Here is a 15,935-nt window from a genome sequence, read left to right on the forward strand (position 1 = left end):
AATAAGGTGTGTGGGCTGTTAACACTACATAGAGTTTGTTGGAAGTTGCTTTGAAGAAAAGTGTCTGCTAAATAAATAAATGTAAATAATTGGAAGTTGCTTTGGAAGAAAAGCATCACCTAAAAGAGTGAATGTAATATTCCAATAGCTGTTGCATTTTGTGTCTTTTTTGTGAGGAAATGAACTGGTCTGACAGGGTTTATGGTACAAACTGCTTTAATGAGTATAAATGTTTTGCATAAACAGCAGAGCGCGCTGTTTGTTCTTGCGAGGGAAAGCTTGAGGACGTTTTTTGATGTTTATTGTCGACCTGAACTGAGCAACTTTACTCAGCAGAGTTATTGGAAATAAAATAAAAAGTCTCATATGCACCCTCAGCTCAGCAAAGTATATTTATTAACTGCAGTTCGTGTGTGCTGGAGTGGAGCAACGCGGTAGAGATACATCTTCATACACACAGTGACTGACAGACTTCTGCTTTATTTGCGTTAAGATTTCAAGATTTCATTTGAAAACGAGGATTCATCATCGGAGTTGTAACAGATTTCGCTGTGAGGATTTTGTGACAGACCCGCGTTCTCGCGATGCCTTTATTGTTTTGTTTATGTACGAACACAGACGCGTCAGGCACGTCAGACGCGTTCAGTGCGAGAGCAGCGCGAGCGCAGCCTCCACATCCCACAATGCACTGCGCACAGGGGCTCCCGCAGACGGAATGTTGTTGCTGTCACGGAGCGCTTCGGCACAAACTTTTGCAGACAAACCATGACGACAAAGCAGCCTCAGTAATAATTAGAAAACCAAATCGAAAGGTAAGTAATGATTTCATACAACATCTTTCCAGAATTTAGGTAAGTTTTCTTTCTTCGCTCTGTAGTCTAGTTGGAAAAAGTATTTTCCCGTGTTCGCTTAGTAGTTGTTATGTGACAAAACTAGAGATGTGATTGATGAGGCCTCTTTTCCAGCGAGGGCCTAGTGTGCGCTATGGTGTAACTTACCTCAGGTGTGTGAAATTCAATAAAATTAATAATAGCTTGTTTGTAAGCGCACACGGAGAGCAGGTGAGTAATTATTTTATACCACGCATAGCTAGCTGGTCGCGCGAGGCGAGGGTACAGCTGTGTTGCTACGAGCTTCTCGGAAGTGTCACTGTCACAGGTGTGTGTGGCCCTAGCGAACGAGCAGCTGTCCCCGTACCGCGCCTTGCGTGTGTGTGTTGTTGGGGGGGTGAAGGGCATCGCGCGCTCGTGCGCGATCCAAGCTGTAACGCACGGCGCAATCCACGCACGGACTCGGGAGGACAGCAGGCCGCGCGGCGCCGGCCGGGAGGGAGCTCGGCGTGACGCCGGGGAGTCGCGCGCAGCTAAAAACGCGTGGCCGAACGCAGTCCGCCTCGGGTCTGTCCTCCTGGGTTCTCAGTTCTGTTTGCCGTGTTTCACAAGCTCCGGCGCGCAGCTTTAGTCCCGCCGCGTGTGCGGTCAGCCGCGACGGCGCCACGATCTGCTCTCGGAGCTGTTCGTTTGCGCCGTTAACTGCGCTTCGCCATGTCCGTCGGCGTCGTTGCTCCTCTTGTACGTACCTTGCACTTCCTCCACTTACGCAATGGACGGGCAGACCATCCGCGTATGCGTCCACGCATGGTTTTAGGTCTTATTTCATTCGCTGTCAGCAGGCCCAAAACACAAGTTTACGGAAATTAGACAGGTGGCTCTAAGACTAAGATATACCTGTCTTTTCGGTTTCCCAAGTGTGTTGTGTTGTTTTTTGCCATTATTATCATGAGTTATATTATAGATCACTTGCGCTATTTACAACCACATGGCACAATTTTGCAATACAATTTTAGTACCCAGTAGACTATGGACTATGTTCAGTGCAGACATGGGTAGGACTGGGGAACACTGGCTCTGCCAGGAGGTAGCTGACTTGGTCCAAACAGTGGTTAGCTGCACTGAGGTGCTCTGTGTCGATTCAGAAAATCTGCTACTTCGCTCCTAGTCTGTGTGGGTCACATAGTCTCGCTCAGGGGTAGCTGTCTACGTGCACTCTGCACATACAGAATATTCCTTTCTTCTTTGCAGAGAATCAGACTTGTTCCACTTTTCCCAAAGGTCTTGAGGTCCTTGTGTTGTCACTGAAGATGAATATTAATGAAAAGCTGGAAGGGATGCTGCTGAAGTGCAGTAGGGCGGAGGATCTGCACCCATCCTCCGGAGTCCTGGGGTCCCCTGGTGTCAACGGAAGACGAGGCGTTAGAGGAGGAGGCGCAGGAGGAGGGGCGTTAATGGAGATTGGACTGGGTGATCACACATTGACTCACCAAGCCCTACTCAGCCAGCATGAGAGGGAGGAGCAAGACCTGGCAGAGAGGCCAGTCCCAGCTCATGACTTCATTCCACATGATGAGCTGATGGTCCATACAGAGATGGTGAAAAATGATGGCGAAGAGGATGCAGCACTTTCCAATAGACTTTCCCAGAAGTTGTCATACCCTCTTCACCTACCTGTGAGTCCAGTGGGACACTAAGATGGCTAATGAATGCTTTTGTCACTCACAATTTTAAAAGCATGGTAGCTAACAGACCGTGTGGGCATAATTTGTTTTTGGATATTAATTTTTTACTTAACATTTGGAGTAGTGTAAGCTTCTGTAATTTGTAATCATTGCATACATTCTCATACCCTGTTTATTTAGTTGCTCAAATTTGGTGTGTACTGTACAGCTCTGGTTCAGTCTTTCCCTGTGCTGTGTCACAGGTCCACATTAAACAAGAGATAAATGTGTCTGATACAGCCATGCAGACAAATAAGGAAAAGAAGCAGACAAAAGAACTTGATGATTTTCCTCGGAAAAAGAAAAGGAAACATCGTTCTCCAGCAAAGGTATTCACAGTAGCACTGTGTGTATTAGTAACATATGTTCATAGTACCCGAGAGATGTTATTTGACACCCTTGTCTGAGGAAACTTCTTTGTTACTTTTATGCATTTTATCAATGCTTTTCCCCAACTTACAACTCAGTGAACCACAGTGCATTCAATACAAGCGAAGAGCTTTAACTCAGTTCATTTTGATATAGCTCTTCTTAACAGAGCATTGAACAAGAGTACACAGGATTTACACAAAAGTGACATATTGGACAAAATTAAACAAAGGAGGTTCTTTGTGTTACATATGAGTCTACTCATTTGTTTGATACATTGACCTGCTACACTGACCACAGAACAGCGGCATTTTAAGCAGTGTGTCAACAATATTAACTACAAAATGAAGAATTGGCTTTCCTTACAGACTGTAAGACACAAGTAATGAAACTATCCTTGCAAGTAAAGCAAGGTCTAGTCCAGACTTTAGATGGATGACACTTGTCAAGTCATCCTCTGAGGTGTTAGTGTTTACCTTCTGATGTTACTTGGCAACTTTATTCTGTTATGAAGTTCAAGTGCATGGTTGTAGTTTAGTCTTTAACTTGCATGATGGATGAGAAGATGTTGAACCCTGGAATCTCAGTAATTTATTTTTCTTCTCATATATTTCAAAAGAGTACACACTGATTTTCATTATACAGCTGTTTTTCAAGAAGACCAGCTATGGAGTTTTCTTTCGAAGGTTCTTCAGCAGTGTTTTAAGCTGAATTCGGATGTGCATAGGGTTTAAGTGCTCAAGATCATGACTTTTCGGTAGTAGTGGCTGCATGTGTTTTCAGTTGTTTCAGCCACTGTGTTTTATCAGAATTCCTTTAGTTTTTACAGCTAGCACAGCTTTCAGTTTCAGCTACAGTACATTTCAGTTCTTTAATTTAATGCTGTTGTACTCAGCATGGTCTGTTAAAATATATATATATAACGTATATCTCCTTTCTGTTAGATTCTTACCATTAATGAGGATGGCTCACTGGGTCTTCAGACCCCCAAGTCTCACGTTTGTGAACATTGCAGTGCTGCCTTCCGGACCAACTACCACCTGCAGAGGCATTTCTTCATCCATACTGGTAAGAATGGGGTTTAACATTTATGCCTGGGTACTTCTTCAATACTAGCACCTATTACTTTATATGTGCAGATCTCTAACAGGGCTGTTTTACCAGGAAACCCTGCAAAGGGCACACTTTCCTTGATAACCTGATTATGTAATTTGTACATTACATTTATTCATTTTGCTGACACCCCCCCCCCCCCAAGAGCGACTTGAAATGACTTAACCATTTGTACAATGGGGCAGTTTTTGAATCCAAAGGCAGTAGCTCTAACAACTATGCAACCTGCTTTCTTTATAAGGGTTTATGTAACTACTGTGTAGCTATTTCCACCACAAGCAATAAATGACTTAGAAGCCTTCAAGAAAATGAATTCTTCAAACAAAATACCACATCCCAGGTGCATCTGCACAGCCTGTATGAACAAGCATTCTTGTACAGACCATGGACTGTTTCTCTTTTAATTTCATCCTTTCTGTTTATACTGACTTTGTTGTAACAGAAACTGCAACTGTATAATCCTTGGTTATTGTCACTTTTATAAGTGTATTGCGCTTTGTAATGTGTAATAGATGGAGAGATTACTGTTATTTCTTGTGGTTTTTGTAGAGGTACGGCTTGTTGGTATAATGGAAGCCTATTATGAATACGGAAAGTCACTTTTGAAAAGTCCAAAAAAAAAAGAGAAAAACTAGGAAAGCACCTTAATGTCATGGTTTTATAAAAGTCGTTTACATACTTTGTATGTTGCCTACTGTGTGAACTTTCACTGGGGGGTGCACACAAGGTCAGTTTTAATGATTTTAAAAGGAGCATTGTGGTGATTGATATTTGGTCTAACAAATGTTTTCTTTGTGATGTTCTAGAGTTACCACATGCACAACTAATTGTCTCACCACAAAAGCTGCAGTTCCTCCATCTTACAAAATTAGCATATTTAACACTAACATATCAAAAATATTTTATGGTGCTGTCAGTGTCAAAATAGAACCCATTAAATCTTTCACACTTTTTTACAAATTTATTACGGGGTTATTATACCTTTGTTATACACTGTACTGTTAACACTACAGTGGTGTGGACAGCTGGTGGTAGTGTAGTGGTTATTGCTGCCGCCTTTGGACCCCAAGGCTGGAGGTTCAAATCCCACCTCAGGCTGTATTGTCCTTGAGCAAAGTACTTACCATAAAAATTACCCTAGTACAATTACCCAGCTTTATAAAAGGATAAATAAATAACTTTAGTTAGATTAACATTGTGAGTTGCTTTGGAGAAAAGTGTCAGAAATGTTAATGTATACAACGGCAAATTCATTGTTTTCTGGCTGTTGAAAAAAATTTATATTACGAAACTTCAGGTTGAAAGTCCATGCTATTAAATGTTAACCAGAGTGTGTTAAAGTGCCTTCTGCCCCCTTGTAGCATGTGTGGAGTAAGTAACACTTTGCCTTTGTGCTGTAGGGGAGAAGCCCTTTCAGTGCAGCCAGTGTGACATGCGCTTCATTCAGAAGTACCTGCTTCAGAGGCACGAGAAGATCCATACTGGTAGGAGAAATATCTTGAATGCTTCAACCGCAACTACAGTGACATTATGATAACTCTGACACGACTATATGTTGTTGTTATATGAGGCTAGCTCCGTGAAGCTGGCTGCTTGCAAACAGAACAAACAAACAAAAAAAATCTCTATTTCATTAGTGCAGTGTTTTGCCATGAACATTACTTTGTGCTGTTTTTCTATTTAAGATGATAGCAATTCTTACTTCCCCCCCCCCCATCCTGTGATGTGACCCAGACCCTCCACAAAAACATGCAACTCTCTTTAGGGTGTCATTTGTGTGCCATTTAACGTTGTATCCCTTTTACTTTTCAAGATGTTAGCGATTATATGACATACGTCACCCAGTCCTCCTACAGTAGTGCTTGGTCCCAAAATGGAGCTTCTGCTTTAGTGCTTCATTTGTGGTGTTGAAAGTAGCATTGTATCTTCTATACTTTGTGAGGTAGTAATTTTTTTTTTTTTTTAAATTTCCAGTGTGGTTTTTATCTCCAGTATTATCTAATGAACAATTATAAATTTGTAACAAAGTGCACCTTGCATGTTTTTCAAAAATGTACAAATTGGCTACAATGTGGAATAGTTGGAATAGAGATAAATACATTTATATATACACTTGTATGGGTGGCATGGGGTAGCTCTACTGTCTCACAGTGCCTAGGTGATGTGAGAGGATGTGGGTTCGGTCCCTGTTCAGTTTGTGGGGAGTCTGCATGTTCTTCCCGTGTCTGTGTGGGTTTCCTCTGGCTGCTCTGGTTTCCTCCCACAGTACAAACACATGCTGTTGAGGTAGATGGGTGACTGTCACCCATAGTTGCTCTGTTACTGCCCTTGGGCAAGATACTTACCCTCAGTTGCTCCAGTAAAAATTTCCCAGCTCTGTAAATGGCTAAATAACTGTAAGTAGCTAACATTGTGACTTTGGAGAAAATCGTCAGTGAAATGGAATACATAAAAATGTAATGTATCAAATAAAAGAGCAAAAGGGTTATGTGTTTGGAAAGTTTTAAATTGTATTTCAGTATACATGAAATAATACTATTCAGGCAAATCAGTGTGAGAATTCACAGCTGTCATAGCATTTAATAAATAATTTTTCCCATTCTCATGTGAAATCAGGTCTTTGTATCAGGTCTGCAGTATACTATGTAATAGCCTAGTGGTTTTTTCTTTTTTTTTTTTTTTTTGTCGCTTGGAAAAATACTGACACATCATAAAGTAAAATGTTCCCCATTTCAAGATTCTCTAGAAACTGTGAAAGTTGATCTTCAAACAATATAATTAACGTATTTTTTCCCAGATCGCCAAGCATCTTTAGCAATACAAAGATGCTCTCCTCAATGAGCGTGTGCCATTACACAGAATATTTTATAAAAAGAGTGCTAGGTAATATTACAGCCCAAAAATAATGGTATTACTGAGTTTTATCATTTAATATCACTAGTAGGAAAAAAAAATATTTTCAAGTAAAAGAGATAGAATGATACTTTAAATTGAAAAAGAACTGAAGAATGAGCCTGGCTTCAGGTCCTTAATCTGTTGTAGGTGGGCTCAGTGACATTATCACCTGTATAAAAAAAAAAAATTATTCTTTAAAAAAAATGGTACAGATTCTAATTTTCATTGCACAAATGCATCACTAACAATTTTTTGGTGTGGTTCATTGGGACAGGCTTCATGGAGCTTGCGGGTAAAACAAATGAAAATGTGGGCATTACCCTTTTTTAATAAATCGTAAACTGACCGGTTGAAAAATACTTTTAGTAATTTGTTTTTATAATTTCAGTAATGTAATTGTTTGTTTTTTTGTATAATACACTGGCTCTTCTTAGATATGAAGATATAATCATTTTCTAGTTTTTTTTTTTTTTAAATTTCTTCTCTATTTCCTAAAATATCTTTGTATCAAGCAAGTTTGACCTGTGTTTTTGTGGCCGTCCAAATGATGTCAGTAGAGAGAAACAAAACAGATTTCCTGAAGTCCCAAATGTGTGAAGTTGAGGATTCATGCTTTTTATCTTAACATTTTTCAGGCTTTAGGTCTCTCTCTGCATAGTTTCTTCTAAGCTTTCTCTGGGCACTCTGTGCATAGTGCTCTTATGAATTGTGGGGTGAATTTTCTAATCTATGACTGCAACTAAGTGAAAGTGAGTAAGCATGAGTATCTTCTGTTGAACTGCCCTGTTCAAGATGTCATCTTTAAGTGCAAGGTTAAACCAGTTACACCAGTTGAAAGCATTTCAGTCCATAGAAATTCTGGCCATGTGAACAAAATAGTTGTATATGCATTTATGTTCCCCTTCGAGATTCTGTCACACAAATTGCAACCTTGTAATGATTTCGCATTGCTAAGGTAATTTCTACTGTGGGTCTTTCAGGTGAAAAACCCTTCCGCTGCGATGAGTGTGGAATGAGGTTCATCCAGAAGTATCACATGGAGAGGCACAAGAGAACTCACAGTGGAGAAAAGCCCTACCAGTGTGATTACTGCCATCAGGTAGGAACCATTCAGATCTGATTAGGAAAGTGCAACAGGAAGTAAAAGGTTAATGGTACAAATTCCATTACTTCAGTTTTCAGAACTGCAGCAAGTAGTGTCGAACTGTGTGTACGAAACTGAACGTCTTGCTTTTCATACTTTTCATATGAAATAGAACTTTCAATTTGAGTGGAAATGTTGCTTTACAGTATTTCTTTTTTGAAGTACACTCATCCCACACATAAGTTAATTTATTCTGTGAAATTGCTCTGTTTGAATTTCTCTTGTGAGGGAACCCAATTAACATTATTTCTTTTAAGGGGGAATAAGATGTTCCTGACTAGAAAATGTGACCTGAAATTATTTTATAAAAATCAAAATAAAAGGTATTTGTATGCATGACAATGACAACACAACAGTTATGATATTGTAATATTTGTAATTATTGCTAGCTTTTCCTTTATTATACTTTTGTTCATTTATCATTTTTATTATATTACTGCTTGTTCAGTGTGGGGTGGCAGTGGTCCAGAGTTTACATCTTAAGCACAGGGTGTGAGACACAGTACTCTGGGTGGAAACAATTTGATTACTTGGATCACAGATGTTTGACATTAAAGTTGCCAAAAAAAGTTTTATGTCATTATGCAAATACATGGACACTATGTTAGAAGTCCTGTGTAGTGTTACAAACAAATGTTTGGTGCTCGACGATCTTCATTTGTTTGCGAGATTAAGGCTTTCTTTACACTAGTGCAAGAGTATTCATGTTAAAACTGTTATGTGATTGTGAGATGCACGGCCTCAAAAACATGAAGGGAGGAAGGCCAGTTTGCTCATCAGTTCCTTTCAACCTTCTGTGGCAGCAGGAGGGCATGCAAATCTGAGGAGGAGGCTAGAGAGCTCGCTCGTCTCGGGACAGAGAGAAGTTGCTTCGCAGTCCTTCCTTGTCCCACACCAGTCACTATTTCTGTAAATAACATAAATTAAACAAAAGTGTCATATGCATGTCGACTCTGTTTTTAGTGCTGCCTAGTCAAAACATATTGTAATAATTTAGGTAATGGCGTTAATAGTTACATTTATAGTTTATTTCTGTAGTAACTTAAAAGATGCAGATTTGAATCCTCCTGTAGCATCCTTGAGCAAGGTACATGCCCTAAATTGATAGAGTAATGATTAACCAATTGTATAAATTGGTCAGTAATTGTAAGTAGCTTGTAACTAAGTTACTTTGGAGGAAAGATAACGCTAAATGAAGTTACAGTAATGAATGTTATTTTATTCTCCCATGTTGCTAGTGCCAAGGATAATACTTTGTTCTATAGTTTTCTTAAGCATGCACAGAAGTGTTTACTTCATGTTTACTTTGTTGCTGGTATGCTGAATGATTGCTTTGAACTGATAACCACTGAGCGGAGTTTTGCTGTCAGGAGTTGTCTGTAGAGAGTTGAGTGCATTGTGTGTGTTGTACTGCCCATCGTGATTTTATCAGGATTGTTTTAAAGCACATTTGTGGAAGTGAAATGACTACACAACGGGCAAAAAGTTCCTGTATTGAATTTGAGTGTGTTGTGGAAAAATTACAGTATGTGTAGCCATTAAAGCAAATTTTCATTGTGAGAGACCCTCATAATGTGAGGTATGAGTGTAGTATAAGGTATTAACATTCTATATCCAAGCTTTTGTATCTTGACACCAGATATTACTTGATATTAGTCCTGGTACAGGAAGAAGAGAGTAGATAATTTATTATCTGGTAGATAATGATATACTTTTTTTTGTAAGTATATTGGCTGCTTTTCAAAGATGAACATCTTCCAGTTTATTTTTTAAGCATTTCTTCACATTTACTTTTCTAAAATTTCATTATGTAGCTGCATGACATAACTAGTGTTGACCTGTCAAACAGACAAATTATAGAGAAGTGCAACCAGACAGAAAAGGCTTGTGAAACACCTCAGTTCAACTTTTTTTCCTGCAGTTTAAAGCTTAAGTTGTGAATGTTGGTCATCAGTAACAAGATAACAAATGTTGCATGTGTTTGAGATGAATTGGTTAAGTCAGGAGTAAAAGTGTTTTGAGAAGACTTTTTCGGTCATTTTAATTTTAAAGTAGCCTGAAGTTATTCAAATGTCTCACAAGCTATATTCAGGGTTTATGTATAACGTGTCCTGCAAACAAAGAGCTTTGTATTATTAAGCTTTTACTGATTGTGACTTGAGGAGAAAAGTTGCTTTGGAGTGAACAAAATGAGTTAGTCTTCATGTCCCAGTTGGGTTCATAAATTGAGAAGCCAGTGTATTTACTCTTGTGTGCTGTTATGATTATAACAGACAGATGATATTGCAAAAACCGTACAAACCAAACAAATGTTTACTCTGTGCATACAGATGTTTTCTCTTCTTCTGTGCAGTACTTTTCGAGGACTGATCGTGTTTTGAAACACAAGCGCATGTGCCATGAGATCAGGAACAGGAAGGCTACTAAAGATGGACACTCGGGCAGCCAGGAAGACATGAGTTTCCCCTTCTCTATAAAAGAGTGCTCACTTCCAAAAAAGAAAAGGCAGAAGTCCAGCGAGAAGCCATCTCGGGGGTCTGGAACAGGGTCCGAGAAAGCAGATACTGAGGATAAAACAGCTGTAAAGCCATGCAGGAATGAGGAATGTCTGCCGCTATATGCAGTCACCTCTAAGGTGAAGGACGAATACATGGTGGCTGAATATTCTGTGGAACTACCCCAGCTATCAGCTGGAGGCCGGCAGTCGGGGGATTCGTCCTCAGAGGAGATACATTCCCCCAAGCTTGTTTTGAAGAAGGTTCCATGCAAAAAGAATCAGAAGGAGGCTGAGGAGCAACCTCAAGATCTCTCCCCCTTATCATCTTTTCAGGAGGGGAAAGTGACCAGATACACCTTTGAAATTGTAGATAAACAAAGCCTTCTGGAATCGGAGTGCAACACAGACTTGGACCCAGCTGATACACTTCCAGAGGAGTCACCTAAGCCTGTAGTGAGCAGCACAAACTATGATGATGCCATGCAGTTTTTGAAGAAGAAAAGGTATCTGCAAGCAGCTGCTTCTGCTAATAGCCGAGACTACGCCCTTAACGTGGGGAGCATTGCATCCCAGACTTCGGTCACACAGACCGCTGTGGCCAGTGTTATGGAAACTAGTGTCTCTAGTGCCATTCTGGACACTCAAACTATAAATGTTGAAATAAAGGGTGGCAATGACAAGAACGTTCTCCCAGATGAAGTCCTACAAACCCTCTTGGATCATTACTCCAGCAAGACTAATGGCCAGTCTGAGATCTCTTTCTCTGTGGCTGACACAGAAGTGACTTCCAGCATATCCATCAACTCGTCAGATGTGTCCGAGGGTAGCCAGACAGAAGCCATGGGGACAACTCCAGCAGGACCCCCACAAGAGAAGGCCAGCATGTTACAAGAGTATTCAAAGTTTCTCCAGCAAGCCTTGGAAAGAACCAGCCAGAATGATACATATTTGAACAGCCAGAATCTCCCCTTTGTGACTGAAAGTCAGAACCTTACAAGCCAGCCACTGTTTCCCACCCTTGATAAATTCAACTCCAGCAGCCGACTTCGGCTTGGGATGAACTCTCCTTTGAGGTCCTCTGACAAGGCTAATTTTGGGCTTTTAGTTGGTGACTCTCAGCACCCTTTCGCATTTTCAGGAGAGGAAAGGAATCCATCCTCTGTATCCCCAACAGAGGACTTTCTGGAGCAAGTAAATTCAAAAAAGGCAGAGACTCAAGCAGTCCATCAGGTCTTTCAGATGGGTGCTTTTGAACAGAACTTCCGCTCGCAGTTTCAAAACCCTCGAGCTGGAATCTGTTCCCAGTTTAGTGTTGGCAATGCGCAGGTGAATGTGCGTGCACATGGGGGTGCGGATTTCTCAGAATTCCCTTTGGTTAGTGTGACCGAGACCAGAACTCCACTAACTTCATCCCCAGATGCCACCAGCAGTCAAAGTTTTGGCTAAAGAACGTCACTGGTATCTTCAGTAATTTGAAAGGCACTTTATATCCACATCCTTTGTATTATGCCAGTTTGGGCTGCACTGTATTTCTCAATAAGAATTCATTTTAGTTTATGAATGTGTGCATTGACACTGTGTGTGTATTTGTATGTATGTATTGTATGTGTGCACACATTTTATACACTTATATGAACTATGGTAATGTTATAGTTCAGCACCTTATGAAATAATTCCTTCAGAATGTGATATGTAACCATACTATTTCAGGCCCTTCATGGCTGGGGGTGTCCATAAGACCGGTTCTTGACAGCTTCATGTGATTTACAGTGCGGTCTTACATCAGTCTTCTGGTTAAAAAAAAAAAAAAAAAGCAGTGCAGTATGAGATCATGTTGGTTGAGGTAATACTTTAAGTTCTTAATCTATCGGACGTGTAAATTAACGTATAATCACTTTGAGCTTGTAATTTCTGTTTTAAGTAGGAGGATGTCGTCATTTTGCCATTTTCTCAGTGATTTTTCTATTTTCTGATATCATGCCTAAAATTAGTATCTTAAGCCTTTAAAGTCTGAAAAGCACCTTTTACATAAGTGTAATTATATCTAAAATTAATTTCACCAGAACAAATTCTATTAATCCACTATGAAACTTAAAGATGGTTGGATTTTTTAAATTTTTTTTATTTTTTTTGGCTCCTTTTCCCCCATAGATGTGTATCTCCTTGAGGCAAAAGGCCCACACCAACCTTGAAGGGCTGGACACCGGCACAATTGTTGTCATGTGTTCTACGTGCTACGGGCCTCCAGCAGGATTTGTGGGGTCACAGCACTTTTCACTAGTGCTCTTCACAGCCTTAGAACTACCGAGTTCTTCTGCTGCCTGACCAGGAGAGAATCACTGGCCCGTCTCTCTGACCTTGGAGATCAATCTTTCTTCTCTGGGTCTCTATGCTGCAGAGTTGTAGCATTTCAGAGCTTGATTGCAGCAGATTAAATGGACATACTTTCTGAGATTAGTTAAATTGGACAATTAGCCATTGGTATAAGTAATATGATTGATATAGAAAGGCATTTGCTTTTTTTTAAGACTTTTCCGAGCCACGGAACTGCTTTTTTTTTTTTTGGTTTTGCCAACCATGCCTCTATAAATTTTTCTTTTAAAAAGCAAAAATATTAAATAAGGAATTGATAAATAATCTGCTATATTTGCACATTTAAATTTTATGTATACAAAACCATGATTCTGAAAACTGCAGAAGCATTAATGTGTCTGACTGGAAGTTATTCTGAATATTTGATTACTTATTTGTTTTGAAGAAATGCCAAACATTGCTGAGGTCTGTACTTCAGGAACTGTTGACTCTAGCTTCTCAGCATTTGTTCATTACTCTCTTAAATTGTGTGCCATGTTAGCTATGAATAAGCAACTGAAATACTGTACCCTGTATGTGTTGCATAAGGATTGGCCCCCCAGTTCTGGCCAGGAGAACACCTAAGCGATTGTTCCCTTTCTTATGTCGCATGCAGAGAGTTAAAAGAATAATAATAAATTGGATTCAGTCTCTAAGAGCAGAAAGTACTGTTTACAGTTTGCTTGCAGTAATTGAAATGATGTTAATGGAAAAGTGCGTTTAACAATGTTTGCATTCTAAAAAAAGCTTTGTTCTGTATAATTACCCTCCCATTAGTGCCTTTGCATATATGTACATGTGACATTCTTCTGCATACTAATAAAAACTACAGAGAGGAAGCATCGCAGATGGAAAAAATATGCCGGATTTGTTTGTGCTTTGAGTAATTTGGGATTGAACAGCCATCTTTTTGCTTATTTATTGTAGTTGTATTCACAATAGAATCATAATTCTAAACCTGCCTTGGAACACTTTAAAACACTCACTGATCACTCTCAAAGTACTTTATAGTAAAACATTTTAAATGGCTGTCAGAATGCAATCAGATTGCAATTTTATTAATTCTTTTTTAAATATTGAATTATCTGTAATTGGGTGAATTGGCGATTTTTAACATTGCTGTATCTAATAAGGAGTATTTCTTCCCAAGTTATGGAAGTAAATTATGTGCTTACAAATGCATTCTGAGTGAATAACACAATTATACCTTAAATGAAATGCTATTTTTGAGATTGATTTTTTTTTTTTTTTCCCTCCCTTCCCTCCTCCATGTATTTAACCTTTTAGTCTCTTAGTAGTAAAGTGTTCTTGATTTTTAGATGCGGTTTTCTGGTATGATTTAAAAGTTCTTATGAATTTATTGCTTTTGATATTGTTTCAGTGATATATGGGATTATTTGATGTGACTATAGCTATTTAAAATATGCATAATAGCATATGCTGCAAATATAGCAAAATGTAAGTTCAGTAACAGTCAAATTAAAATTGGTTATAAGAAAACAAGTGAGTATGTGATACTCTGTAGGTCCCTGTAGTCATGATTGCTAAAAGTCCTGTTATGTCTTTGTATTCTTTGAAATGTTAGCAGAAGAAGTCTTCCCAGATATTTGAATATTATATAATATGGGACTTTCAATGCTAGAATAGCCTTATATCAAGCAACATTTTAAAAATGCTGAAAGCAACTCTGGCATTTACTTGTTACTTAAAGCGTTACATTTTAAATCTTTTCAGACAATCCAGGATGGACACTTTCAGCTATCCTTTCTTTTTTGTTATACATTCCATTTATTTTAAATATTGAGTATTTTGTTGTGAATCTGTGCAAGCTGATAAAATTATATACTGTATGTAGAAATAACTTTTGTTGCTGTAAAGACAAAATTTCAGTTTTGGAATTTTGATTTCTGAGCAATGTATTGCAAAGTGTTTGATCAAAAAAAACTTGTAATCAAAAAGCTACAGTTAAAATGAAAAAATTAAAGTTTTCAATTTGGAAAAACTCCTAAACTAGTATCTTCCCTATTTTATGTATTTTTATAATGGGTTCATAAAGCATGTTTTTCCCCCCCGCAGATTAATTATGGACATTCACGACAATGAAGACTTAATTTGGAAAATAATATGAAGTTGAATGACAATCTTTATTATATTATTTGCAGACCATAACATGTTTGTAGGCAAAATGAGGTGTCTTGAAGGGAACATGCGAATGCTTCATTTACTTCAGTCACTTTTTGTAAATGGGTTTTTAGGAGAAATTTACAAACCATGCTGTATAAGGTTTTATGAAAATCATACTGGACATTGTTCCTTGACTGACTTCCCCCCCCCCGTCTACATGCGATTCACTGTAGGGGCTTGGCTTTTCACTAAGATCTATGGTAATCAATTGTGCAGCATATGGAATGTTTTATGAAAATTTTTAGCAAATATCAAGACATTCTGTAGAATAATGTAACTCCTTTCAAGGGCTTTGATGCAATTTCAGTACATAAGTTAGTGCAGTTTTTCTGTGCTTCTTTCTCAACAAACCTAAAAATTTCCCTGCAGGAGAACAACTTTCCAGACTCCATGTTGCTGTTCATTTCTTTTCTGTATGAGCATGGTGGCCTCAGCTTACTGTACACAGAATTTGAGCACAGGCTCAAATTAAACATCAGTAAAACACAAAGCACAGGGGGGATTTTGAATGCACAACTCTATTACATTGAAGACCAGAAGCACACGTTGAATTGACAGTGTCTCCAATGCCAGAAAAACAAGTGGCCTCCCTGTGGACCTTCAGAGCTTATAAATGAACAGTCTTCACCACACTTTTACCAGGGACAGTCACTGGATTCAGATCTATGTGAGATTTCTACTTTAGGGATGACCGGGCCTGGTCTTCTGGATCCTTCAGGTTTCTTTTGTTATTCCTTGAAGATCCTTTCTTCTGCTGCTGGTGTAGGTATGGAATGGGAGCTTTGCCTCACTTGAAGTTAATTCTAGGTCTAAATGGTGTCACTGGG

General features: G+C 39.0%; 1 protein-coding gene across 2 annotated transcripts; it reads left to right on the forward strand.

The window, feature by feature from the left end:
- Positions 1 to 682: 682 nt before the first annotated feature.
- Positions 683 to 12,796, forward strand: znf148 (zinc finger protein 148). Of its 2 annotated transcripts, XM_018726380.2 has the most exons (9): positions 683 to 812; positions 2,112 to 2,506; positions 2,758 to 2,883; positions 3,868 to 3,991; positions 5,437 to 5,520; positions 7,912 to 8,030; positions 10,429 to 12,030; positions 12,283 to 12,415; positions 12,724 to 12,796. In XM_018726380.2, exons 2-7 carry the CDS (start codon positions 2,141 to 2,143, stop codon positions 12,016 to 12,018), a joined length of 2,409 nt encoding a protein of 802 aa, XP_018581896.1. In that variant the 5' UTR covers positions 683 to 812; positions 2,112 to 2,140; the 3' UTR covers positions 12,019 to 12,030; positions 12,283 to 12,415; positions 12,724 to 12,796. The 2 variants fall into 2 exon arrangements, with proteins under 2 accessions (XP_018581896.1, XP_018581895.1); XM_018726379.2 differs by having other exon boundaries at positions 10,429 to 12,415.
- The last annotated feature ends 3,139 nt before the right edge of the window (positions 12,797 to 15,935 follow it).

This window comes from Scleropages formosus, chromosome 24, assembly GCF_900964775.1.
Source record: "Scleropages formosus chromosome 24, fSclFor1.1, whole genome shotgun sequence".
NCBI lineage: Eukaryota > Metazoa > Chordata > Actinopteri > Osteoglossiformes > Osteoglossidae > Scleropages > Scleropages formosus.